General features: G+C 43.6%; 1 protein-coding gene across 2 annotated transcripts; it reads left to right on the top strand.

The window, feature by feature from the left end:
• On the top strand, positions 1-22,375 carry APBA2 (amyloid beta precursor protein binding family A member 2). Of its 2 annotated transcripts, XM_070953525.1 has the most exons (12): positions 1-963; positions 5,938-6,018; positions 6,656-6,692; positions 9,195-9,340; positions 11,309-11,344; positions 12,687-12,773; positions 14,922-15,107; positions 16,760-16,939; positions 18,128-18,340; positions 18,741-18,860; positions 21,740-21,880; positions 22,271-22,375. In XM_070953525.1, the coding sequence occupies exons 1-12, from the start codon at positions 1-3 to the stop codon at positions 22,340-22,342; spliced, it is 2,262 nt and encodes a 753-aa protein (XP_070809626.1). In that variant the 3' UTR covers positions 22,343-22,375. The 2 variants fall into 2 exon arrangements, with proteins under 2 accessions (XP_070809626.1, XP_070809625.1); XM_070953524.1 differs by lacking the exon at positions 11,309-11,344.
• The last annotated feature ends 2,411 nt before the right edge of the window (positions 22,376-24,786 follow it).

Raw genomic sequence — 24,786 nt, 5'->3', positions numbered from 1 at the left:
ATGTCCACCATGGCAAACAGGAAATGCCAAAGCACCACGGTGACCATGCTGGATCACCGGACAAGAGCCTGCCCTGCTTCTCCTCATGGCCAAGCAGCTGAAAAGGCCAAAAGTACTTTGCCCGGGGAAGACTATGTGGAGAAGGTGATGGACGCGGTATCAGTTGGTCCAGGTAGCTTTCCCCCAGTCGACCCCGAGCATATCGATAACAGCGCAGATGGGGACTCTAGTTCGGATTATGTCAACAACACCTCGGAGGAGGAGGATTACGATGAAGGACTTCCAGAGGAGGAAGAAGGAATCACCTACTATATTCGATATTGTCCGGAGGATGACAGTTACCTGGAAGGAATGGACTGCAACGGGGAAGAATACGTCCCCCAAGAAGAGCATCACGTAGAGACGGACGAATGCCAGGAAGCTATTGAGGAAGGAGAATGGGTGGAGACCAAAATTCAGCACCAGGACAACGTGGCCGAAGCGGTGGGCTACCACGAAGGCTGCATCCAGATTTTGGAAAGCGAGGTGGCCTGTTTAGAAATCCAGGATCAAGATGAGAGCATCCAGTATTGCCATCCTGGTGAAGGGGGTTACTACTCCCCGGAAGCCAATGGCAACTCCCGCCGGATGTCCCCTTACCATGGCAGGAACGAAGAGGGGGATTTGGAAGAGCAGGAAGAAGACATTGACCAGATCGTGGCGGAGATCAAGATGAGTATGAGTATGAACAGCATCAATAGCGCATCGGAAATGAGCCCGGAGCATGATGGGACTGAAAACGTACCCAATGACTATGCAGAGACGTGTCCCAAGGGAGAGCCTGGACACGCGGCCAGTCGGCATCTGGGGCGGCCCAAGTCCTTGAACATCCCTCCAGCCTCCAAGCAACTCGGAGATGCCCCAAGAGGCTTCAAAACCAAGTCCAAGACTCCAGATGACAGGCAGACCTGGCCACAAGAACAGGTGAGTCAGGGATTCTCCTTCTTTGACAAGGGGTTCAGGTCGCCTGGTAGCATAATACAGGTAGCCCTTGATTTACAGCCATTCGTTTAGTGACCATTCGGAGTTAACAACAGCACTGAGAAAAGTGATTTATGACTGTTGCAGCATCCCCACAATTATGTGATCAAAATCCGGGGCCTTGGCAAATCAAATCAAATCAAATTTATTACAGTCAAAGACCAGAGACCAGAACAAATATGAAAACACTCCAGGAATACATCCAGTTAAAAATTCTAGAATAAAATAATAAATAACAGATAAAATCTATATTAAAATCACAATTTGGCATCCAATTTGTCAGTGACACATGGCCTAACTATACGACGGTATCAATCCTTAAACTGTGAGGCCCACAGTCGTTAAATACTAAAATGCAAAAGACCGGTAACACAAAAGGGTTTGCCACGTTAGGTGTGTAACGTGGATTAATCACGTGTTTCCGATGAATCCCCAGTGTGCCTGGCAAGTGGCGCATTGTTATGAAGTCGCCATGTGTGTTGTCGCTGGGGTGGAGGAAGGTTATTATTTTATTAATTTTATTATTTATTATTTTTATTTTTATTTCTTCTGTCTCGTGCTTTTAGGTCCTGTAAGCCACCTTGAGTTACCATGTGCGAGTAGATGGCAATATAAATTTAATAAATAAATAAAATTGTTCTGGCATCATTGATTGCTGTTGGCGACCTTCGCAGGTTGGCTTCTGACAAGCAAAATCAGTGGGGGGAAGCCACTTAAAACCGTGGCCTTAAGAAAGGTCTTAAACAGAGCAAAACTCATATAACAGCGGCCTTGTTTAACAGTGGAAATTAGGGGCTCACTTATCGCCATAAGTCAAGGACCAACCTGCTCCCTCCACGAGGGTCTTTTTGCCTCCTCCTCTTCTTGCCTTACAAAAGATGTCCTGGAAAACAGAGAGAGAGAGAGAGAGAGAGAGAGAGAGAAAGGGAGGAGAAGTTAATCTACCTTTTCACTGCTGAGAAACCTTCTAGATCTCTGGGGAATATAAATGTTAGAATCAATCAGAAGGCTGCCGTTAAGGAACTTACAAATGTTCCCTTTGAAGTTCTTTTTTTTATTATATACATAGATATAGACATAAACTAGAAAAGCATTGCAAGTATAGGTAGACCTCAACTTATGGTGTCCATTGGGAGCAGAATTCCTGTTGCTAAGCAAAGTGGCTGTTAAATGAATCACACCCAATTTTACAACTATTTTTGCCATGTTGTTCATTGAATCCTGCAGTTCCTAAGCAAATCCACACACACACCCCTCACTATCTGGCTTGTCGGAAGCTGTCTGGGAAGGTCCCAGATGTTGATCACCTGACCCCAAGATGCTGCAACCATCATAAATATACCATGGTTGCCAAGCTCGTAATTTCTGATCACATGACCCTGGAAATGCCTCTGAATGTCCAGTCATAAATCACCTTTTCCTATGCTGTTGTAACTTCAAACGGTCGCTAAATGAATGAGGTACCTGGACTTTCTGGTTTTGCTTTGAAGATGTTTCGCTTCTCATCCAAGAAGCTTTTTCAGCTCTGACTGGATGGTGAGGAATGGAAGGACTTATACTCCTTGCAGACAGATTTATACTCATTTGCACTCGTTTAGAGAGTTGTTGAGGCCGCTTGGAGGTTTATCTGTGTCCTCAGGGTCACCTGAGTGGTGCAAATGGGGGTGGAGTCTTCTTGGAACTGCTGAAAGGACTCTGCCATTTTGGACCGTTTATTTTGAAGGCAGGCATATTGAGTTGAGTAGCTCCAGCTCCCAAGGAAGACGTCTGTATTCCAGGCAATCTGAGCTGAGCTGGGCCAGATAAAATCTGCGCCCTCAAATTCTCATTTTATTTATCCATGGGAAGCCAGGCTGAATTTCCCTAATGATTATTAAAGCTGTAATTGCATTTGGATGTCTTTTGTTTGCACTTGAAACTCTGCTCAGCAGAGGCAAAATTTCCACTCTGAGTCCATCATTGGGACTCATCACGATTTCCTGGGAGGCGGAAGAATCGATAGGTTGCAAGAAGGAATTAAGGGGAGAGGGAAAGTAGGAGGACTTCTATGCTGGGGAAAACATGCAGCCTCCTTTGGTGACTTTCCATCACTTCATCTGCAGTAAGAAAGTTTATTCCCCAAAATATTGAGTCCAAGATCTTTCTAAGGTGCACTTCAAGGATGGCAAAATGATGGAGTAGCTGTAAGACCCTTCTATCAGCCCTTTGGTGTTCCTCCTCCTCCTCCTCCTCCTCCTCCTCCTCCTCCTCCTCCTCCTCCTCCTCCTCCTCCACATTATGGTGCAATGTGCTATCTAGGGAGGAATTACCAGCAATTGTTTTGATATGTAGACCACCATGCTATAAATACATGTTTTGCCCCAGAAAAAGGAAGTCTCACCATCTCTAAAATAGCTCTACAAAGAAATTAATTGAAAAATGATAACAAGGAAACTGAAAGGGGCCTTCAGAAAATGGGACATGTTGCCCAGTTTCCAAATACAGCATTGTGGTCTGTCCCAAGAGATTTAACAGCCTGAATGCATAATAGTTTGTTGGAATAGCAAATCATCATTTGGTGACATTCCATATACAAAGCAAACAGAGGGGTGGAGAGCAAGGGAAAAATTGCCCTATTTTTTAAAAGCAAAGAGAGAAGAACTCGGTTTGAAATTGCACATATTAATCAGCCTTGTTTTTACAATAATATGACATGTTGAGTTTCCCAGGGGTAGACTGGAGAATCGGGTATGTTTGTTGCCTTAAGTTATATATCCATCAATTAATTAATTATAATTATGCCAGTTTGGTAGCAGCTGATATGATGTATTTGTTCTTTCTCTTTCTGTCTTATCTGTTTTGAGGAAGGCTATGATGGGACATCAGTGGCTTGGCTCACAGTTAAGGTGAAGGCATTATTTATTGAACCACAATTTATTGAATAAGCCATAAATGGCTGGGCTTATGCAACACATTAAGTTGAATCCAGTTAATCGCAGAATTATCTCAAAGTCATCTGTTAACACTCCAGATTGAGGTGGGGGGGTGGGAAGAATGTCAGACTTCTGTGATCCATGGATCTGTAGGTTGTAAAATTACAGTTGGGGGAAAACGGTAATTTCATATAGAACTCAATCCAATCCAGTTTCTAAACTTGGTCTATAAATGCACACCAAATGAATTATAACTCAACCTGCCATGGCTGGTAAAGAAGGGGAGAAACTCGGCTGCTGGGCACCCCAGGACCAATATATCTGCTGTCATTCCATCCTGTAAATAATTCCCTCCTTCTGCAGTCACCCTGTCTCTTTGATCTAATGCTACCTGCTCTCGAAGTAATTTGCAGTTGCCAGGCAGTGCGGTAGATGTCTTCTACATATGACCTCTGTTGCATTGGGAGTTTTCCGTGCAGGCTGGTACATGTTGCACTTACAACCGAGCAGGGTGCTTAGATTTTTTTAAATTTTATTTTATTCCCAAGCGAGGATAAACATTATCAAGGAACTGGAGAAAGTGTGGCAGGATTCCGCCTCTCTGCCTTGGCGGAAAGCGTGTTGCTTTCAATTAATGCAAATCTTTTAAGACCTAGATGTTCTGCATAAATTTACCCCCTCCCCACCTTTGGGTGAGAAAAATGCTGTTTGAAAATCGTTCTCAAGAAAGGGTACAGAAATGGAGTCTCACTGGGGAGATCGACTCCATCAGTTTTGTGCTGAAGGGATCCTCAAAGGAAGGAGGCCAGGGAGATTTCAGGACCCTGGACAGAGAAAGAGGTTGGTTGGGTTCTACTTGGGGCCTGTCAAGGATTGGTGCTCCCTTGTTATCTCAAGAGGCAGTCCTTGACTTATAGTAATAGCAATAGCACTTAGACTTATATACCACTTCATAATGCTTTTACAGCCCTCTCTAAGTGGTTTACAGAGTCAGCCTCTTGCCCCCAACGATCTGGGTCCTCATTTTACCCACCTCGGAAGAAGAGTAGGCTAAGTCCACCTTGAGCCTGGTGAGATTCAATCTGCCAAATTGCAGGCATCCAGCAGACAGCAAAAGCAGCTCTCTAGCCACTGCGCCACCACGGTTCTTATAACCGCAGCTCTTACAACCATTTGTTTAGTGACCAAAGTTAAAACAGTGCTGGTAACAGTGACTTATGAGTGGTCTTGCACTTAATGGCTGATGTATTCACATGATCAAAATGCACGATGGCGCATTTATGACATGATTGTGAGATCACCATTTGCAACCTTCCAGGGGCTTCCAACAAGCAGTGTCAATGGGGGAAGCTGGATTCGTTTAATGACCAAGGGAGGGGGGGAAGGATTGTAAATCAGGCAAGGCTCACTTAACAACAGGGACAGAAGTCCCGATTGCAGTTGTAAATTGAAGATTACCTATGGTCCATCAGAGATGGCAATTGTTCTGGGGCACTGCTAGACGTGTTCAAACAATCATGGTTGAAAATCCTCCTTCACACAAGAGGAGTGGTTATAGGAAACAACTCCTCGCCTTATAGAGAGATGGGTGACTCAGGTGGGAAAGACCTCCGTGGATCGTGTGCCTTACCAAGCAAAAGTAACTCCATGGTGTATCCCTCCTTGACATTGGGGGACCCACACTTTAATTTGCTCCTTCCCAAAGGATTGTGGGCTGTGTCACTCTGTGAACTGCTCCAGCATCCATTCGACAAATCCATGGGGAAATATGGAATTCAGAACTAGTGGAAACGACCATCTATCCAAGCGCTTGATGGAAACTTAAATCTTTTTTGTGCTGCCTAACCAGTCAACGCATAAATCAGTTCTTATTTCCACAGCAGGAGCAATAAAACTCACCGACCAGAGGCAGTGATAAATGTTGTTAGCATTGATTCTCTTCCTCCTACATTATTGATCGCCATGGTCTCTCTCTCTCCCCCCCCTCTCTCTCTTCCCTTTGTAGGTATGCAATGGCTTAGAACAACCCAGGAAGCAACAACGCTGTGATCTCAATGGGCCGATCGACAACAATAATATGCCAGAGGCAAGTCCTGGAATCTAAGTAGATCTCTCTTTTTCCTCCTCTCTGTTTTGTGCTGTTCCAAAGCCGCAAAATATTGTTGGTCCACCTGCACCTGTGTTTGTGTGTGTAGTTGTAAAATGTACCACTCATGGGGGTGGGGGTGGAGGGGGGGCACAGCGGGAACTAAATTGATCAAAACAGAAGTGTAATGTTATCTATTAATAACAAATAGATAAATGAGACAGAGACAGAGAAACAAAGAGAGAAAGGGAGGGAGGGAGGGAGAGGGAAAGGGGCAGGGGAGAGAGAGGGAGAGAGACACACACAGAGACAGAAAAACAAAGAGATAGAGGGAGGGAGGGAGAGAGGGAGAGGGAGGGAGGAGAGAGACAGAGATAGAAACAAAGAGAGAAATAGAGAGAGAGAGGGAGGGAGGGGAGGGAGAGAGGAAGAGAGGGAAGGAGAGGGAGACAAAGAAACAAAGAGAAACAAAGAGAAAGAGAAAGAGAGGGAGGGAAGGAGAGAGAGAGAGAGAGAGAGAAACAAAGAGAGAGCGAGAGAGAAAGAGTGAAAGAGAAAAAAACAGCTTCCTTGTCTGGCATGATATTAAAATTCAAGATGACCTATCACTTTTTATTATTTTTATATCCCCACACAGACCAAGAAGGTTCCGTCTTTCCCGAGCTTTGTTGATGGTAAGGACCTTTCTGCGTACAATGTTTATGCCTCTAAGAAATACGGTGAGGAAATTCTAACATACCCAAGTACAGTGTGAGGACTGATAATGTTCCCTAGTTGGGTCATGAGTCGTTTACAAGCAAACAACCCAACTCAGGGAGCACCAAGAACTCCACAGTTCAACCATAAGCTAAAGAGATTCCCTTGGAATTTAGAAAGTTCTCAAGAGCGATGATTCTGTAACTAGAAGCGTTCCCTTCTTTTCCCCAAAGACGAGCTCTTAATGGAGCTATTCATCAAATAAACTGGCTTTTTCAGAAGTCTCCCACCGTAAGGGGGTTCAGACCAATGCTCAGTATCCCTCACAGCCAGGGTGCTTAAATATTACTTTAATAACTGGCGCAGGCATGTGGCCTAATGAAATTTAAATGTAGTTCTCTGATTGATATTTGCTGGGAATCTCGTGGTTTGTAGCATGCTTCGCTTCACCCATGTCTCATTTGCAACGCTAGAGAATTTATATCTATTGTTAAAGTTGGCTGAAGGAAAACCTCTCATCCCCCCCCCCCCGAGAAGATAAATGAAAATAATTGAGGAAAAGGCTGCCTGGATTGGAAGGAAGCCCCAGTGCTGTAACCACCTGTTTCCATTGTGGTGGAGGTCCTTGGATGAAGGTCTCCCTTGATCCTGGAATACAGCTTGGCCAGAATCAGTAAATGTCTTCTAGAACTTTTCCCCCCTTGATCTTCCACAGTGTGCAGAAAGAGGGCAGGTCTCCCAATCAATTGAGCCAAGAGGCTTACAAGACCCACCCAAATAGTTTGGTAAAGATTCCATCTTTTTTGCTTCATCAGTTCCGGGTGGGAAGAATGGTTTTGATTTCCCAAGTCCTTTGGGTAGGATTGCTTCTCTTTGGAACTTGCGATCTTCAGAGATCTTCGATTGCCTCCATCCAATGAAAGGGGAGCCTGTCGCTTGGGTCCACAAGGACTTCTAGGGGGTGCCATCTGGAGTGTGAACTGTATTTCTCCCAAGCAGCTCGGTTTAACCCCTCCTTAGATTTCATTTTAGCCCCAGACTGAGATACCTTCGTTCGTTTAAGCTTCCTGCTCAGCACGAAGGTGGCCTAGAAAGATTCTTAAATGAGAAAAAACTAAGGCTTTGAGCTTCCTCACCACTCGTTCACTCTGCCGTGCGCTCCAGGATTTGACATCTATAAATGCAACCAACCAGCCAGCAAATAAAGTGTTCTCAAACTCAGGATGAGCCCTACCAACCTCCCTAGCAACTGATTTGCTTGGATGGTATCAGCCATAGCTTGGTCTGGCTCTCCTTTTTCTCTGCGATACAGTCCTTTGATTCTTGGCAATGCCTCCCGGTTACTGCCTTCCCATTGACGCTGGCCTCTCCAGCTGCCCAGGCCTGCTGTTTTTGAGGCGGTCAGTGCCAGGTGAGACTCTCCTGCAAAGGACTTTTACAAAACCAGTAAACCCCGGAGTCAAACGGAGGCAAATGCTGTTCCTCTTCTTTTTCTAATCTTGACATGCTCAAATTAACAGGAACAATAACCAGCTAAGCAACGGGGGAATTTCTCGCGCTGTTACTTTTCCTTGGGGAAAAACATGTGCCTCGCATAGGAACAAGCCCTGGTCTTGTTGTGAGTTTAAGAGAGGGGAAAATATGTATTTTCAGGAACCTGTTCCTAGAGCCAGCTGCAATCTGTCTCTTCATTTACCACGTCTCTTCCCCTGTGATTTTATTTTATTTTTCTCCTTATGAGAACAGCGTTTGGTGGCTGCTGCTGCAGCAAGCATCCCTATTTCCACTGTTGCATTGTTAAAGGGAAGAAATTCCCTTGCCTTGTAACGGTCTTAGATGGAGAGATGATGGCAAGATGATCTGTCAGTGTGCAAAAAAAAACCAAAAAGAAAACTAAGCTTCAAGCCATCCCAAGATTGCACATTCTCCATTTTATGACTATCTCAAGGATCTCTTCTTAACTGAGACTCGGGGTCTTATAGCCACAGATTTCATGGGAATAAGCAAGAACAAAACTTGAGTAAGATGAATTGGATAATTTGTGCTAATGTTTACACTGATAATTTTAATAAAACAAAAAAAGTGGCTTTGTATTTATTATCCAGAACAAAGGTACAAATGTCAAAATGAATTATTATTTATTAATTAATGTCTATTAAGAAAAGAGGGCATAGGATTTGTAGCAATAGCAATAACACCTAGACTTATATACTGCTTCATAGTGTTTTACAGCCCTCTCTAAGTGGTTTACAGAGTTACCATATTTGCCACCAATAATCTGGGTCCTTGTTTTACCCATCTTGGAAGGATGGAAGGCTGAGTCAACCTTGAGCCGGTCAAGATCGAACTGCTTGCAGTGGGCAGTGAGTTAGCCTGCAATACTGCACTCTAACCACTGCGCCACCAAGACTCTCTTGTAGCTCATTCTTCCTCTTTGGCTGCTTCTGCTTCAGACATAATTGCCTCTTCTCTGTTTTTAGTTCCAGGTCCTTGCGAGCCCGAGGACCTCATTGATGGCATCATCTTCGCAGCCAATTACTTGGGTTCTACCCAGTTGCTCTCCGAACGCAACCCTTCCAAAAACATCCGGATGATGCAAGCCCAAGAAGCAGTGAGCCGTGTCAAGGTAGGGTGGGAAGGACCAAAAATCTTTGATGATTGGACTTTCAAGACTTAGGAACAGGGATCCCCTTGCTGTAGACAATTAATACAGACAAGAGCTTTCCAAGGGCTTTGAGATCACCATCGAGACTAGATTCAGGGATCTGGGTTTGTAATGAGCCACGATGGCACAGGGGTTAGAGTACGGTACTGCAGGCTACTTCTGCTGCCTGCCGGCTGCCTGCAATTTGGCAGTTCAAATCTCACCAGGCTCAAGGTTGATTCAGCCTTTCATCCTTCCGAGGTTGGTAAAACGAGGACCCAGATTGTTGGGGGCAATATTCTGACTCTGTAAACCATTTAGAGAGGGCTGTAAAGCACTGTAAAGCAGTATATAAGTCTAAGTGCTATTGCTAATACAGCTCTAAATCAGAACTAAATCTGAACGGGACATTAATTTATGTTCTGGAGATGACCTTTTGATTTCTAAAGCATATAAAATGTTATTCAAGATGAACCTAGCAGATGAATATGTTAGAGAGTGTATAGTAAAATGGGCAAAATTTCTTGGGTATAATATAATGCCTTATAAAAGAAATTTTTTATAAAATGATGTATCGTTGGTACTTGACCCCAGATAGACTAGTGAAAATGTATAAAGGGATTTCTAATAAGTGTTCGAAATATAGTCAAAATCCAGGTTACTTTTATTACATGTGGGGTTTTGCAAATGTGCAAAAACATACGTGACAACATGTCAACCTAACCTTTCTAGAAAGTGACAGGATGGATGAGGCAGCTGTAGAATTTCCTATGTAAGGATATGTAAGATATGTAGGAACATAACATCGTCCCCATATTTCTTAAGTCCAATTAGATACACTGATCCTAATTCTGTGGGTGATTCCGCTTCCCTTTCTGTAACCAACCACTCACGTTGATGGTCATGGAAGCATGATTCAGTTCAAGCTATTTATTAAGGATATATGGAGTGCCATCTCTTCCCCTCTTGGCACTATCTAACACACTTGTGTTGTGGGGCTGTGATGCTGTCCTTCTCCCTGTCCCCACTGTAACTGATTCTCAGTGAGATTGGAGAAATACAAGACAACATGACAACAAAAATAAGTTCTACTAGGTTTTCTGGACTCCTGGAGAAGACCTTGGATGTGGTCGCTCTTTTTGGTGGCAATCACATCTTTCTTTGTTGCAATGCATGTGGCCATGTTCTACCTAGGACCCTTGAATTTTTCCACTGAGCATCACTAGAGTTGGGTGGCCAATAACTTTCAAATAATTATTATGATAGAGTATTTCCCCAAAAAATATTCTCTGTAATTATCTCCCAGGCTTTGGTGACTCAGCTTGGTATAAACCAGTGTTTCTCAACCTTGGAAGCTTGAAGATGGGTGGACTTCAACTCCCAGAATCTAGGAGTTGAAGTCCACCCATCTTCAAGCTACCAAGGTTGAGAAATACTGGTCTAATCTCACAGATGGCTGTCCCATTTAATGTTCTAGAATCGGAGCCATCAAACTTTAAGACTTGTGGACTTCAAGTCTTGTGGACCTAGCATGTGCTGGCTAGGGAATTTTGGGATTTGAAGTCCATAAGTCTTGAAGATGCCAAGTTTGGAGACCCCTGTCCTAAAAAGCCTGCAATTCTGGTTTATCAAAAGCAAGCAAAGATCTTAAGAAGATCAGTGGATGTTTGAGAAGAAGACAAAAGAACAGTGAGTTTTGCCTCCCTCTGAAATGCTCACTTCATTCTCAGAATGGTGCCCCCGACCCCCTCACACCCAGGATAACCTTCCGTTAAATTCCCACTTGACATTTTTGGGATCCCCGAAAGGAGTGATTTCCAAAATATTTTGCTAACTCCCTAAGATGGTTTTTCCCTCTCTTCTCCTCCCCATCTCCTTTTATGCATTTGTCTGTTTCCCTTTGATTTATGTATGATTTATTTATTTTTAATGCTTCTCGTTCCCCCCAAGAGGATGCAAAAGGCAGCTAAAATCAAGAAAAAAGCGGTGTGTAAACTGTTTTTCTTGAATTCTAATGTCTGTTTCACGTTTTGGATTGCTTTCGGCTTTTTCATCCCCCTTCTTTAATCGTCCTTGTGCATCCTGTTGTGCTTCTCTGTGTGGAAGTTCATGAAACCGTAATACGAGTCTTTTGTGTTTATGTCTGTATGAACCTCCCTAAAATAGATCCGTCTGGTTGGAGGGATGGAGGCCAGTTGGTTTCATTGGAGAACTTTCCATTTTTCCCCAAGTCTTCTCTCTGGGCTACTTGGAGATTTTTTTTTTCTTTTCCTTTTTAATTTTTGCTATGCTTCAATAAACATAATATTTTTCTTTGGCAAAGGTTTCTTTCTGTTGATTCCCTCAGTAGCAGAAACGGCTCAGAGGAGCAGTCGTGATTTATTTTCATTTCACAATGGTATCTCTTCAGTCTGCCAGCCCAGCTTTTCTTTTCTTAAGGTCAACTTGCCTTGGTTCTGAAGATTAGCTTGATGAAGTGTGGGAGAAAAAGAACCAAGAATGGATTTTTGAGCAAAATGGCTGCTGGGAAAAAAAATACTGAATGGAGCTTGGTCCTTAATGCTAAACTAACTTTGGGTTTTTAATAAAGACAAAAATAAATCAAAGTAGATCCAACACGTCTGCCCATTGGTGGTCTAAAGGAGGAAAGCCAGCCAAAATGTGTGATCCTTAAGTTTGGTGATTACCCTAAACCAGTGGTGAAATCCAATTTTTTTTTACTACTGGTTCTGTGAGCATGGCTTGGTGGACGTGGCTTGGTGGGCATGGCAGGGGAAGGATACTGCAAAATCCCCATTCCCAACCCACTCCAGGGGAAGGATATTGCAAAATCTCCATTCCCACCCCACTCTGGGACTAGCCAGAGGTGGTATTTGACGATTCTCCGAACTTCTCAAAATTTCCGCTACCGGTTCTCCAGAACCTGTCAGAACCTGCTGGATTTCACCCCTGCCCTAAACCTCTGTGGAATAAGTCACCTCTTGATCTTTAAAAAGTTTTCTGGGTTTCAGCCTCATCTGATTAATATAATCATTCCTGCTGGAGATCATTACCATAGAAGCAAAACTTCCGATTTGGAATCTCTCTTGCCTTGTTTCCCATCTTTGGTAAAGGCAGAACTCCGAAACTGGAAAGTTAATTTGTACTGTTGAAGCTTTGCATGTCCTTCTTTTTTGAAAATTAACCATTCCAAATAGTTGTTTTGTGTCACAGTAAGTCACTCAGTGTGCCTGTTGTATGTCCCATCATATCAGAAGTAGTCCGTGAGGAACCTACTATTTCAAGAACATTCTTTAAGTGAATTTACTACTCTCTTGTCTTTTTTTAGACGTCTGAAGGGGACGTCCATGCTTTGACAGAGGTGGACCTGTTCATCTCCACCCAGAGGATTAAAGTTCTTAATGCAGACACCCAGGTAAACAAACGGTCCCATCACTGCAGCATTAATTACAGGGCCATGAAATAATTTTGAGGGGTCCAAGTCTAATCTCTGCAACGTTTCTGCAAGGGTCCCGTTCAGATGTCCTAGAAGAGCTAACTCTTTCTCTTCTGCCATCCTGTTGATTGGACAGGAAAAGTGGAGGGAAGAGAAGATAGAGGAGATCATCTCCCTGCCCAACCTTCACTGTGACTTTGTCAAAAGGCAGATTGGCTTTAGGACAGCTGCCCTCTCTCATTCCAGATGAAGTCTGGATCTTCATCGGAGGAATTCTCCATCCAGTGTGGCTTTCTCTTAAGAGAATTCTTGACAGTTGAAATCAGATGGGGAAAGGCTGGAAAAAATGCACTGATGTGAGCTTTTGGCCAAGAGAAGATTCCTTGCATTTTATTTTAGAAAGGTTCTTGAACACGCATTCCAAACCACTTCCATCTCCTGTAACCATGAGAGTGGACCCCTCGACCAGCTACATTTTTGGCTTTCTTCCATATATTTACATTCCTTCCTCAATTGCAATCCCACCAGCCAAAACAGAGATTTTGAAATCTTTGTTCTTGTCCGAATGGTGCTTATCAGCCAAATTCATTTTACAATTTCATTTTTCCTTTCATTTTACAGACCTGCAAAGCTAGTAAAGGCAAGAATGGGCTGCAAAGTGATTTTTTTTCACCCCCATCATGACTGCAGTCACTGTTTGAGACAGTTGCTAAACAAGGATTTTCTGTGCTATCCTCCCAGGTCTTGAAAAGTGACTTCTCTCTTCAAGCATTTCACTCTGGTTGTAGGTTTTTCCAGGCAGGCAGCTGTTCAAGTCATTATAGAAAAGATCTGAGTGTGGCTGCCATCCAGCCCTGGGTTTATTCCTGGTATTTAATAAAACGACACACCGTAATGGAGCAAGGTAGCCGATGTAGCAAATGAATTTCATAGTTGCTTTTCATTGCTGCATGTAAATAATGAAAGCCACAGTGAGTGCAGAAACGTCAGTGGTCTGCTTTGTGACTGATCCACCATAGCTAAAAGCAAGACTGGAGGTGTTAAGAGGGCTCTGAACAAATTAATTTCCTTCCTGCCACGGCGAATCAGGAGTTGCTCTCTGCAGACCTCTGTTGACTTTGATGCTTAGAGCATCTCCTGGGGAAGAGTCGAAGAACAAAAGTCAAACAAGGTGAGGATATCAATTCCGTCTGTCATTGATCCTGGCCAGTTTCAGTGTATCCTCACCAAGAGTTGCAGTCTGGATGTCCTTCTTTTTCATCCAGGTGTGGTGACTGGCAATTCTCCTAGGATGCCCTCTGAAAGGCAAGGCAAGAGTTGAGTTGTTCACCCAAGGAGTGAAGTGGCATTCAATGATTTAATGAAGAACAATGAACCGATGGAACAGCTTGCCTGCCTCCAGAAGTTGTAGGTGATCCATCACTGGAGGTTTCTAAGAAGAGACTGGAGAGCCCTTTGTCTGAAAGAGTACAGGTTGTCCTGCTTGGGCAGGGGGTTGGATTAGAAGACCTCCAAGGCCCCTTCCAACTCTGTCATTCTGTTCTTCATTTTGCATTGGCAGAAAAAGGGGTCATCACGCAGACCTACCCATGATTTGAAATACGGGGCCTGAACCCCAGTTGCTCCTCTTAGAGTTAGGGCTATTAATCATTGGTGGTTAGCCACTGCAACTTTGTCCTCGTTTAGCAACCATCTAAAAGTAAAAGTACTTATGACCTGGTTCCAGAGTTCCAATGGCTGCACACATCCTTAGGATCACATGACCCCATTTTGGGTGCTCGGCTCACGCTTTTCGCCAGTTGCAGTGTTCTGCAGTCATGCAACTGTGATTTATTATGTTTGCCAGTTTCTGGCCTTTTCAGTTGGTTTCTGGAAAAAAAACCTATAGGAATACAATGATTTGTTTAATGACCACTTCAAAAAATAAAAAGCTGTGAACTGGGTCTAAACACTTGGATGCTTCGATTTACAACCGACTTACAATGGAAATTCGAGGCTCCTTTACTATCATAAGTCAAGGACTACCATTTGTATTGAATTTTTTCCTCTCTTAACCATTTTTTTTTTTTTTGGCATTACTAATTTGCATTAACTGGGAATGAAAGCAACCTTGTCCCCTTCTTCTAGGAAACCATGATGGACCATGCGCTGCGCACCATCTCTTACATCGCTGACATCGGCAACATTGTGGTCCTGATGGCCCGCCGTCGAATGCCTCGGTCAGCATCCCAGGATTGCATCGAGACGACCCCTGGGGTGCAAGAAGGGAAGAAACAGTACAAGATGATCTGCCACGTTTTCGAATCCGAGGATGTGAGTGAACATCACTGTACTCTTCAGCGTTGACTTGGCCCTTGGTGATTCTCCAAGGGAGATGTTTCTTGCACAACTCCTACCTTGATCTTCTAAATTCAAGATGCCCGGGGGGGGGGCTGTCTTCATATAAAGAAGGTGTTCAACCAACTGAGCAATTCTTTTACACCTTCGTGCAGATCTCTCTTTGCTGCAGGTCCTCCGTCACCATATTTTATGGTGGTGAAGAAGGGTTGCAGAAGCGCTAAAATGGTAAAAAGTCAAATCACATGACTGCAGAACAGGAATCTGAATTTTAAAAGTGATGGTTTGGTTCCAGAATAGTGTCCAGAAGGATGAATAATGTTAAATGGCTTCAGTGAGCATTTAATTCTGGTTCTTCTTACAGGTGCTTTTAAAATTAGAAGTCCATGTTATGTCCCACAAGAGACACTTATACTGTCTCTGCTGCAGTGACATCTAGCGGCCAAGTATTGCCTCTTAGATTACCACACAGAAATTCCACACAAGATACCATTGTGAACAATTAGGACCTCACTCTGAAAAATATCCATGTCACAACCTTTGGCCAAGGCAGACTTCAACCCAACTGTTGAAAACCATGAATTGTCCTTCTCTCATACTTCTATGAAGGTCAAAACATTCCAGAACAATGTTTTTTTCAATTCCCTGACCTAGGACTTGGAATTTTAAACATTGGAATAAAGGAAAAGGACTAAGGGCAGAAGGAGCTCCACAGCATCAAATCCTGTAGATGTTTTAGTGTCCAACTCTCCATAAATTCCAGGCCTCCAGATTGATCAATCTCCTAGCTTTTTTATATATATATTCTGGACCCCAAGTCCCATAAATTCTAGCCAGGATAGAAGCCTTCTAGATATAAAAATGTAGAATTGGACTCTACATTCCATAATTTCAACCCTGGATGGCACACTTCTTTGCAGTTTATGGGAACTGAAATCCAACAAACCTCAAAGAATAGCAGAGTAGAATAGGAATATGGAGTAAGAGCGCTCATAACACTGTGGAATTATATGTTGTCTTTTATTGTCTAATCAATTAGGTTATTGCAAGAGCCATCAGAGCTAATTGCCTCTGATAATCTGATACTCCAAGAGTGAGTCTAATGGCCTTAGGAATGCGTCTGATGTTACGGCTGCCGCCACATCTGAAGACAGCCCATTTCCAAACCCAATTATGCATTATGAGAGAAAGGGGAGCCTTTTTTATTTGTCCTGTTAGTCTCCCGGACTCCTGGAGACATATTTGTTGAAAGAAAGCTTCAACATCTTAAAAACAGGGAAATTCATTTTCTCCCAAGTGGCGTTGGTGATGAAGGACCAAAAACTAAGGTGATCTCTATTTAAAGAAGGTGACTGAAGTTGCCCAAGTTGAGTTTGCTTGTCTTGTCTCACCTCCCAACCCTGAATAATTGTGATAACCACTCTGTTCCTATTAGCCAGTCCTGCAAGTAAGTTCCATGTTTTTTCCTACAAGTCTTCCTCCAAACAGCTTCCACTTCCACAGCATTGTCCATGGGGGGATTCCGCCAGTTTCAAGAATAGGATGGGTCAGTCTCTTCAGTTGGCCAACAAGTATGTTGTTCCTCTCCCAAGTTGGTGATCTCTTTCCTTCTTCTCCTTCTCTTGAAGGCCCAGCTGATAGCTCAATCGATCGGACAAGCTTTCAGCGTGGCCTATCAGGAATTTCTCCGGGCCAACGGCATCAACCCCGAAGATCTCAGTCAGAAAGAATACAGCGATATCATCAACACCCAGGAAATGTATAACGATGATTTGATTCACTTCTCCAACTCAGAGAACTGCAAAGAGGTGATTGCTTTTTTCTGAACTGGGTTATTTTGGGGTTGGTGGTGGTGGGGAGTTTTTATCATTGGAAGCTCCTTCAATCTTTCCTTAACACATAAAGTGACTGCTGAGAACTCAGCTGGAGTTTCACGAGGTCATTTGCAAATCTGGTTTTAAGCCTTCAGGATAGACGAGTGAAATTAAGTTCACTGAGATGTTGACCAGGGCTACCACATCTGAGTGGCATAAATCCAGAGCATCCTCTAGGAAAAAGCAACACTTTTTCTGAATCTCTCTGTTTCATTGTTGTGCACCACTCAGTGTCATTTTTGTGAGGTGGGTAGCCATATACTGTATATGCTATAGATGATGCATGGATGGATGGATGGATGGATGGATGGATCAATTGATCGATGGATCGATGGACAGACAGGTTTTTTTGCTGTTGTTTTTGGACAACAAAAGGGTGAATTATCACATTTACCTGTTTTAAGAGGCCTTGGAGGACCCAGGGTGTTTAATACTTGAAAAGTCATTTTAGAGGAGAAACCCCTACTCTTGAAACTAGCTGCATAAATATAACCACAAGGCAAGTCAACACTATAACCCTGACAGCTCAGGCTGTGTATTAAGCAATATGCGTAATGTTGAAAAGCAGCCAAAGGAATGGGAAGCGAAGCCAAAATATACAAGCCAGGTGGAAATTGGATTTTAAATCAATACTGGGGGAAGGGTAAATAAATTGTAATCTACTCAGATTCAGGATGAGGGAGAGAGCACGCATGCTCCCTGGCGCGTGTTTTTGACCGTTGTTGTTTGCACTATTGGAGAAGGTCAATAATAAACGAGGTTTTCCTTGAAGGAGACACAATGCAAAGTGAGGAGGAGAATGAACTGGGGGTGGAAAAATGTCACCTTCCTTAATGCGGCATTTTTCTGGAAAGAGCCCTGGTTCCTTCCTAGGCCAGCCAAAAGAAGTCACTTTAGATTCCCCAAACAATCATGTCTTCTTCTCAAGAAAATAGCACTTTGATTTAGCCTGGACTTCTTCTGCATGCAGGGAAGAATCTTCTCCTTGCATGCCTGCAGAATCTTCTCTGCATCACTGGCAGAGGGCAGGCCCTTTTGGAGAACATGCTTGGAGAAGAAATCACCTCCTGTTTCTGTAGATGTTCCACAAGCATTCATTCTCTCTGCTCTTGTGTCTTCCAGCTGCAGATCGCCAAACACAAGGGGGAGATCCTTGGTGTGGTGGTTGTGGAGTCTGGCTGGGGGTCCATTTTGCCCACGGTTATCCTGGCTAATATGATGAATGGAGGGCCGGCAGCCCGTTCAGGAAAGCTCAGCATTGGAGACCAGATTATGTCCATTAATGGGACCAGTTTAGTTGGCCTTCCTTTAGCAACCTGCCAAGGAATCATTAAGGTACTCATCTGTCCTTATTTGTATCAGCTGGTCATCTGGGAGGATGGAATGACTCTAGTTGGCTTCCAACATTAATTCCTCCTATTGCCGTATTTACATGTTGGCTAGGTTCTGACACCCATCTCAACCTGTTTATCAAATTTGCAATGTAAGTTGAGCCAAAAACTTACCACCCAGGCGAGTTCTGACAACATGTTGAGAACCCTAACCATCATTTAAAGTAGCCCAGACACTAGGCCTATTGTGACATTCTGCAAAGGATGTAAGTGACATCTGTTGCCTCATTTGGTGTGGTGATGTCATGATTTCCCCAAACTTCTTCTGGCCAGTTCTGGGTGTCCATCTTGTCTATCTTGCTTTGCTTGATGAGATAATTACTAACGTTGAGTGTCTTCTGCAGGGCCTTAAGAATCAGACGCAAGTGAAATTGAATATTGTCAGTTGCCCTCCAGTCACCACCGTCTTAATCAAGCGCCCAGATCTGAAATACCAGCTGGGTTTCAGTGTACAGAACGGAATTGTGAGTCTCTTCATTCTTTCAATCCTGGGTACAAAAAGTGGGCTGGGAAAGCAACTTTTCCTCAACAGAAGAGGGCAGCCCAATACTTGGGTGTCTTGCCTTGCCTTGTGGACAAATCCTGGAAAAGAAGCCATGTTAGTCGGCCACAGAAAGTAGGTGTCCTCACAAATGTTTGTGCCTTCAAATGACTTGCAATGAGCCCCCAGATGATATACAGAGCTGGTGCCTTGTCCACTTTCTTTCCAGTGGGTAGAGTAAGTCAAGGAACAGTTGTAGGACTCAGGTGAGTCCGAGATCCTAAACAGGTCAGAATTCAGAATTCATTTGACTTACAATTCTGACCGGATCAGGAACAACAGACGGAGATTCCAAGTTTGGTCATCGTATTTGTAACATTCACCTACATGAGAGGAAGAATAAAGCATGTGGGAGCATCAAAGAAGGTCCAGCATGGTCCATGGCCAACTATCATGACACCAAAATGATTCCATACCTGAGTGATGTCATCATGCAATGGCCACAATTATGTCCTGATATCTTCTGTTGAGATCATGTACATTGTGGCATTGGCATAAGGTCAATGTATTTCTCTCCCCCTCTACCTCCTGATATAGGCAACCTTGGGAGGTTCCTTAAGCTCTTGATCACATCTAGCGTATCTGGTTGGTTCCTGAAAACCAACCGTGAAAGGACACTATCTAATGAAAGCTACAATTTGAATGAAAGTGAGGAAAGTGAGAAGCCCTACTGCCATGATAGAATAGAATAACAGAGTTGGAAGGGACTTTGGAGGTCTTCTAGTCCAACCCCCTGCTTAGGCAGGAAACCCTACCCCATTTCAGACAAATGGTTATTCAACCTCTTCTTAAAAATTTCCAGTGTTGGAGCATTCAGTGTCGAAAAGGTTCCTCTACGCTGCCCTACTGTATATGGGGGCATGGAGGCTCATATTTGGTTCTTCAGGACCATCTTCAGGATGGTGGGGTTCCTGGCTCCTCCTCCTTTAAAAGGAGATGCTTCCAGTCCAGATGTTTGTGCCAGAAGTCTTAGGCCGCTTTAGCCACCCATATAGAATCACCAGATGGCTTCGGAATGGTCTTATCATCCGCTAGGCCTCTTTTTAATTGTCGCTTGGTACCATCTAGTGGCTATAACATATATGCACGATTAAGGAAAATAGGCTTCGTCTGCTGGTGCAGAAATCTGACCCACAATTTGCTCTTTGCGGCTGTTCCTTCTACACAGCAACCTCAAATTGATGTCTTGCAATAAGATGGGATTTCTACAGGACTCCGGATACTGAGAGATACCCCCGAGAGGGTTATAAAGACCAAACTGCTTGGGGGTTTTTCCGTAGGAAATTTGGCTCGTAAATAAACAAAACCATTTTTTAAAATTTCTTGCAGTATTACAACAACAAGAAAAGCCAGACAGGATTTTTTTTATTAAATAGGATTTTTGCTGAACTGTTTTAAAAAGAAGATAAAAACAAATACCAACTAATATAAAGTAAGGAAGAAAAAAAGAAAGAAAAAAAAGCAAAAAGTAAAAATAAAATTTGCAAATCCTAATATAATGTAAAAAATCAAGACTTTTGACCATGTGTTTTCCATGGGTCCATCCGTATATGGTAATCTGAATCCTTAGCCCCCTAAATCACCCATTCTTTAGCCTTCTTCTTCTTCTTGAACCTAATATCTCCTCTTCCAATGTCAACAAAAGTGGATGCCAGGCAGTGAGAAGACCCAGTTTCCCCAGGAACCTGCTTGAAACCTTCAAGCCTATTTGGTGCACCGTATCGCCTTCCCAACAGACTTTTTAAAGAAAGTGCTTCTCCGAGTCAGGATGCATCCAAGAACAGGAATTAAAGCCCATTTGTATGCGCGTTGTGTGTGCATAGGGACCTATTCCCATAGCAACCATTTCTACGCTGTTCTTCAGCTGGCACTCACAGGAAGTGTGGCGCTTCCTTTGGGGAAAGCACACACCGAAAAGCACACGGATCCTGGGGCTTTAGGAGAATTCCCTGGCTATCGTTCTCCTTTACTTTGCGTGAACCAGATGCAGGCTGATTAGAATTTCTTTCCTATTAGGAGAGAGGCACTGGAGCGCTGGGACCTGGGAGATCATTTCCTGATCAATCAGGAGCTCTAGATTGTGCTAAGGAGGCATCACCAGATTTTGTGGAGGCCTTGGTGATCTTTGAGCTTGGTTGTTGGCTTGCAGATGTCTCATGATCCAACTAGTACTCCATTATCAGTGCTCCATTTCATGGCTTCTGGCATGGTGGTGAAATCCAATTTTTTTTACTACCGATTCTGTGGGCATGGCTTGGTGGCCGTGGTGTGGCTTGGTGGGCATGGCAGGGGAGGGATACTACAAAATCTCCATTCCCTCCCCACTCCTGAGGGAAAGATACTGCAAAATCTTCATTCCCACCCCACTCTGGGGCCAGCCAGAGGTGGTATTTGCCGGTTCTCCGAACTACTCAAAATTTCCGCTACTGGTTCTCCAGAACCTGTCAGAACCTGCTGGATTTCACCCCTGCTTCTGGCACCATGTTTAAATCTTAAGATCAACTCTGCTGTTACTTCAACAACTTCCTTCCCTAATTAATGTTGGGTTGGCATTGCCCGTTGAGATCATCTTAGCTTCCTAATGTTGAGTAACTTTTGCCCTCTCTTTGTCCACCTTTAGAAAGCAGGGGGTGAAGACGGTAAAAGTTGGTAGATGGTAGAAGACTGAATCCATCAACCAAGGGAAATGCCTGATTTCTATAGTGTGGTAGCTCAGGAGAAGACCTTCCTATTATTTCTAACCCTTCTGGCCAAACTGCCCCTTTTCCATTTAATTGAACAGCTCTCCTTTTCTCCGTCCAGATCTGCAGCTTGATGCGAGGTGGGATTGCAGAGAGAGGCGGGGTCCGGGTAGGGCATCGCATTATCGAGATCAATGGTCAAAGTGTCGTCGCTACGGCTCATGAGAAGATTGTCCAAGCCTTGTCCAACTCTGTCGGAGAGGTGAGTCTTTCCAGCATGCATTTTTTTAACGCAGCGATAGGGATACAAGTGTTTTTTTATTTCTTTTTATCATTAGTACCTTCCAGGCTATGCAACGGGACCAGAAATGTCATAACAAACTTCACAAGTTGCTCTGCTCCATAGCCTGTCTTGCGTTCCTGGGAATCAGAACTTCATAAGGGTGATAACCGTTAGGTGTTAGATGTACTGTGGTTGGCCACGGCTGTAGGAAAATATATTTTCCATCTCTGCCCTGGTTGTTGATGGGCTTTGACCTTAATGGTTAGCTTGACCAAGTTCAAGGTCCACACCAACCATGAAGAATGGCTGTAGGCAGGCAGCCTGAAGCCTCCAGTCCCTCCTCCTCACCCCCAATTCTCTTCCAAACAGATCCACATGAAGACAATGCCTGCTGCCATGTTCCGGCTGCTGACCGGTCAAGAAACTCCACTCTACATCTAAAAGGGAAGCTCGGCTGCTCCTCCAGCAAACCATATTCTGCTGCCTAAGCTTAAACTTCCAGAGAAATGTTGTATTTTGTAGGAAACGGGCACGATTTGAACCCAAAACTGGATATGCTGGACACTCGATGGATCCAGTTCCTTTGCCTTTTTTCTGTTGGGTTTGTTTCTTAGTTTACCTCTCTCTCTCCTTTGTAAACCTTGCCAAAAGATTATGACGTCCTCATTATGGCAAATAACCACAGACATCATCTTTCCAGCCACGTGATCGGCAATCTCCATCTTCATGACTCAGGATGAAGTCCACCTCGAAGCTGATCGAGTCCCATGGCTGTTTGGACCTTCTGGTTGCAGAGAGACACATTATGTCCTTCTAATACTTTACTGTAAGGGGATTCCAGCATGTCCATAGTCCTCTGTCCGTCTCTGCCACCTTCAGCCACGAGGCACGTGGGGTCTACGGAAACCAGGCCCTTTCCATCTGGGGAGGCTTCCACTGGACTGCACCTTCCCAACCCAGTGGACGCAGCCGAGGAGGGGTTGTTGCAATGACTGAGAAGGGGTGCAGTTTTAAAGGGGGGGCTGGAGGGAGGTTTGGGGGTGGGAGAGTGTCCATTGCTATCAAATGAGAAATCAAAATACCCTGCTGTTGTCATTGGTATCCTTATTGTCACGTGACTTTTGATGAGACGTGGTTTGTATGTGAAGTAGAAAGGTTTCAGAGTGAATGTGAGTGATATGGAAAAAAAGAAAACAACACTGAAAACTTTTTGGGGGAATTCTTAATATCCCTGCCAGGAAAAAAAAAAAAGCGAAAGAATCTTTGCAATACAAATGCGGGATATTTATTTCAATGGGATATTTATTACATTTCTGTTTTGGAGAGACCGAACCTTTTTAACGCTGAGAATATCGTTCCTAGAGTTTTGCAAGTCGGGAAAACCAGGGAAATAAGGCTCCTCTTTTTCTCGTCCCATTGCCTTCCATATCACCCTTTCGTTGAACTTCAGTTCACTCTCGGAAAGCCATGCTTAAATGCAACTTTTTTATATCAAAATGTTTAATATCGTTCTGTTTGTCTTTGATTCTCCTGAGCCAACATGTCTGAATGTAAACGGTGATGCCGAATGCAGAATCTTTGCCATCTGCAGTATTAAGATTTGTGGCAACGATAAACCAAGGAATAGTTATCATGTGTTCATTACGAGATAAATGTCAACTGATGTAACTTTTTTCGTCTTGATTTCTTTGCCTCTCCCCTGTGGTCGAAGAAAAAAATGACACTGTGACAAAAAAAAATAAAAATAAGGAAAGCCTTAGCCTACCGTAACAAAAACCATAGCATTAAATCTACTTCAAGGAGTAACACCGTAGTAGAGTTCTGTTGCATGCAAGAGACACAAGGAGAGAATTAATCTATACTCATTAATAAATTTGGAGTACTGAAACAGTGCAGCTTCGCTTGGTTGTTTTGCAGGCCACCGAGCCACAGCTGGTGGTATCTCAGTGTCCTTCGATGGAACACGTGGGAAAATGGGCACACACAACATCTTGGAAAAGGACAAGGTCTTGCTGTAGAGAAATGCATTGTTTGGCCTTTCTTCTACCATCAGATATCGGTCTTGTAGACTTCTGAAGAGCACCAGTTGGTGAGCATCTCAACTTCCTTGGTGCTCCACTGGAGGTCACTGTAGCTTCATGTTCAAAAGGCACTTTCCAAATATGGTGATTTGCTGGACGTCTGATGGACTATTCTTCTCTCCAAACCTTTGAAGCTCCTGCCGTAGATGGGGGAGAGGAGGAGGAGGAAAACCAGGTGGGTTAGACTTCACCTTCTATGATTTCTAGCCAGCATAGCCAGGCATTATGGGGTGATATAAGTTGTGTTTTCACTGACTACCATGCCAGAAGGAGATGTTCACATGGGTTTCCTCAAGACAATTACAGTGAAGTCAGAGTGGGGGTCTGAAGAAAGGGCCCTAAGTGTGCAGAATAAGAGCTGATCTAAATCTCCTTCTCAAAACAACAAAGGAATTAGATGCCTGCTCCACATTTCCTTCGGAAGCTAACAGTGATAGACACCCTTTTCTTCCAATCTTCTCAAGAACTATTCAATCATGGCTGAATTGAGAGGATGCGACAAAGTTCAAAGTTCTCTGTGAACTTCAATCATTGGTGGGGAGTTTGAACTTGAATTTCCTAAGGTCCACCAAATCTAGGTTGTGAACAAAATAGGTATTGCACAAACCCCAAATGAAATACGATGTTAGTGACCAGGTTGGAATTGGGAATTGGAAATCACATTCTCAATTTTGTTCTTCTCAGTTCAAGTAACTCAACAATGACAACATAGAAAAAAAGAGGCTGATCTATTGCCAGCACAAAATCAGTTCTGGAAGTCTGTCGTCTCCAGAAATACCCTTTTAATTATGAAAACACTGTTCA

Source organism: Pituophis catenifer, unplaced genomic scaffold, assembly GCF_029215685.1.
Source record: "Pituophis catenifer annectens isolate HBS135680 unplaced genomic scaffold, rPitCat1.0.hap2 SCAF_14, whole genome shotgun sequence".
In the NCBI taxonomy this organism is placed as follows: domain Eukaryota; kingdom Metazoa; phylum Chordata; class Lepidosauria; order Squamata; family Colubridae; genus Pituophis; species Pituophis catenifer.
Note: the sequence above shows the minus strand (reverse complement) of the source record. Positions and strands in the feature narration are given on the sequence as shown.

What these genes read in the sequence shown, in the direction of transcription:
- APBA2 (XM_070953525.1), top strand. Translation starts at nt 1, where the DNA reads ATGTCCACCATGGCAAACAGGAAATGCCAAAGCACCACGGTGACCATG. An exon ending in ACAACAATAATATGCCAGAG is followed by an intron (nt 6,019 to 6,655) that starts GCAAGTCCTGGA and finishes ATCCCCACACAG; the next exon opens with ACCAAGAAGGTTCCGTCTTT. An exon ending in ACGTTTTCGAATCCGAGGAT is followed by an intron (nt 15,108 to 16,759) that starts GTGAGTGAACAT and finishes CTTCTCTTGAAG; the next exon opens with GCCCAGCTGATAGCTCAATC.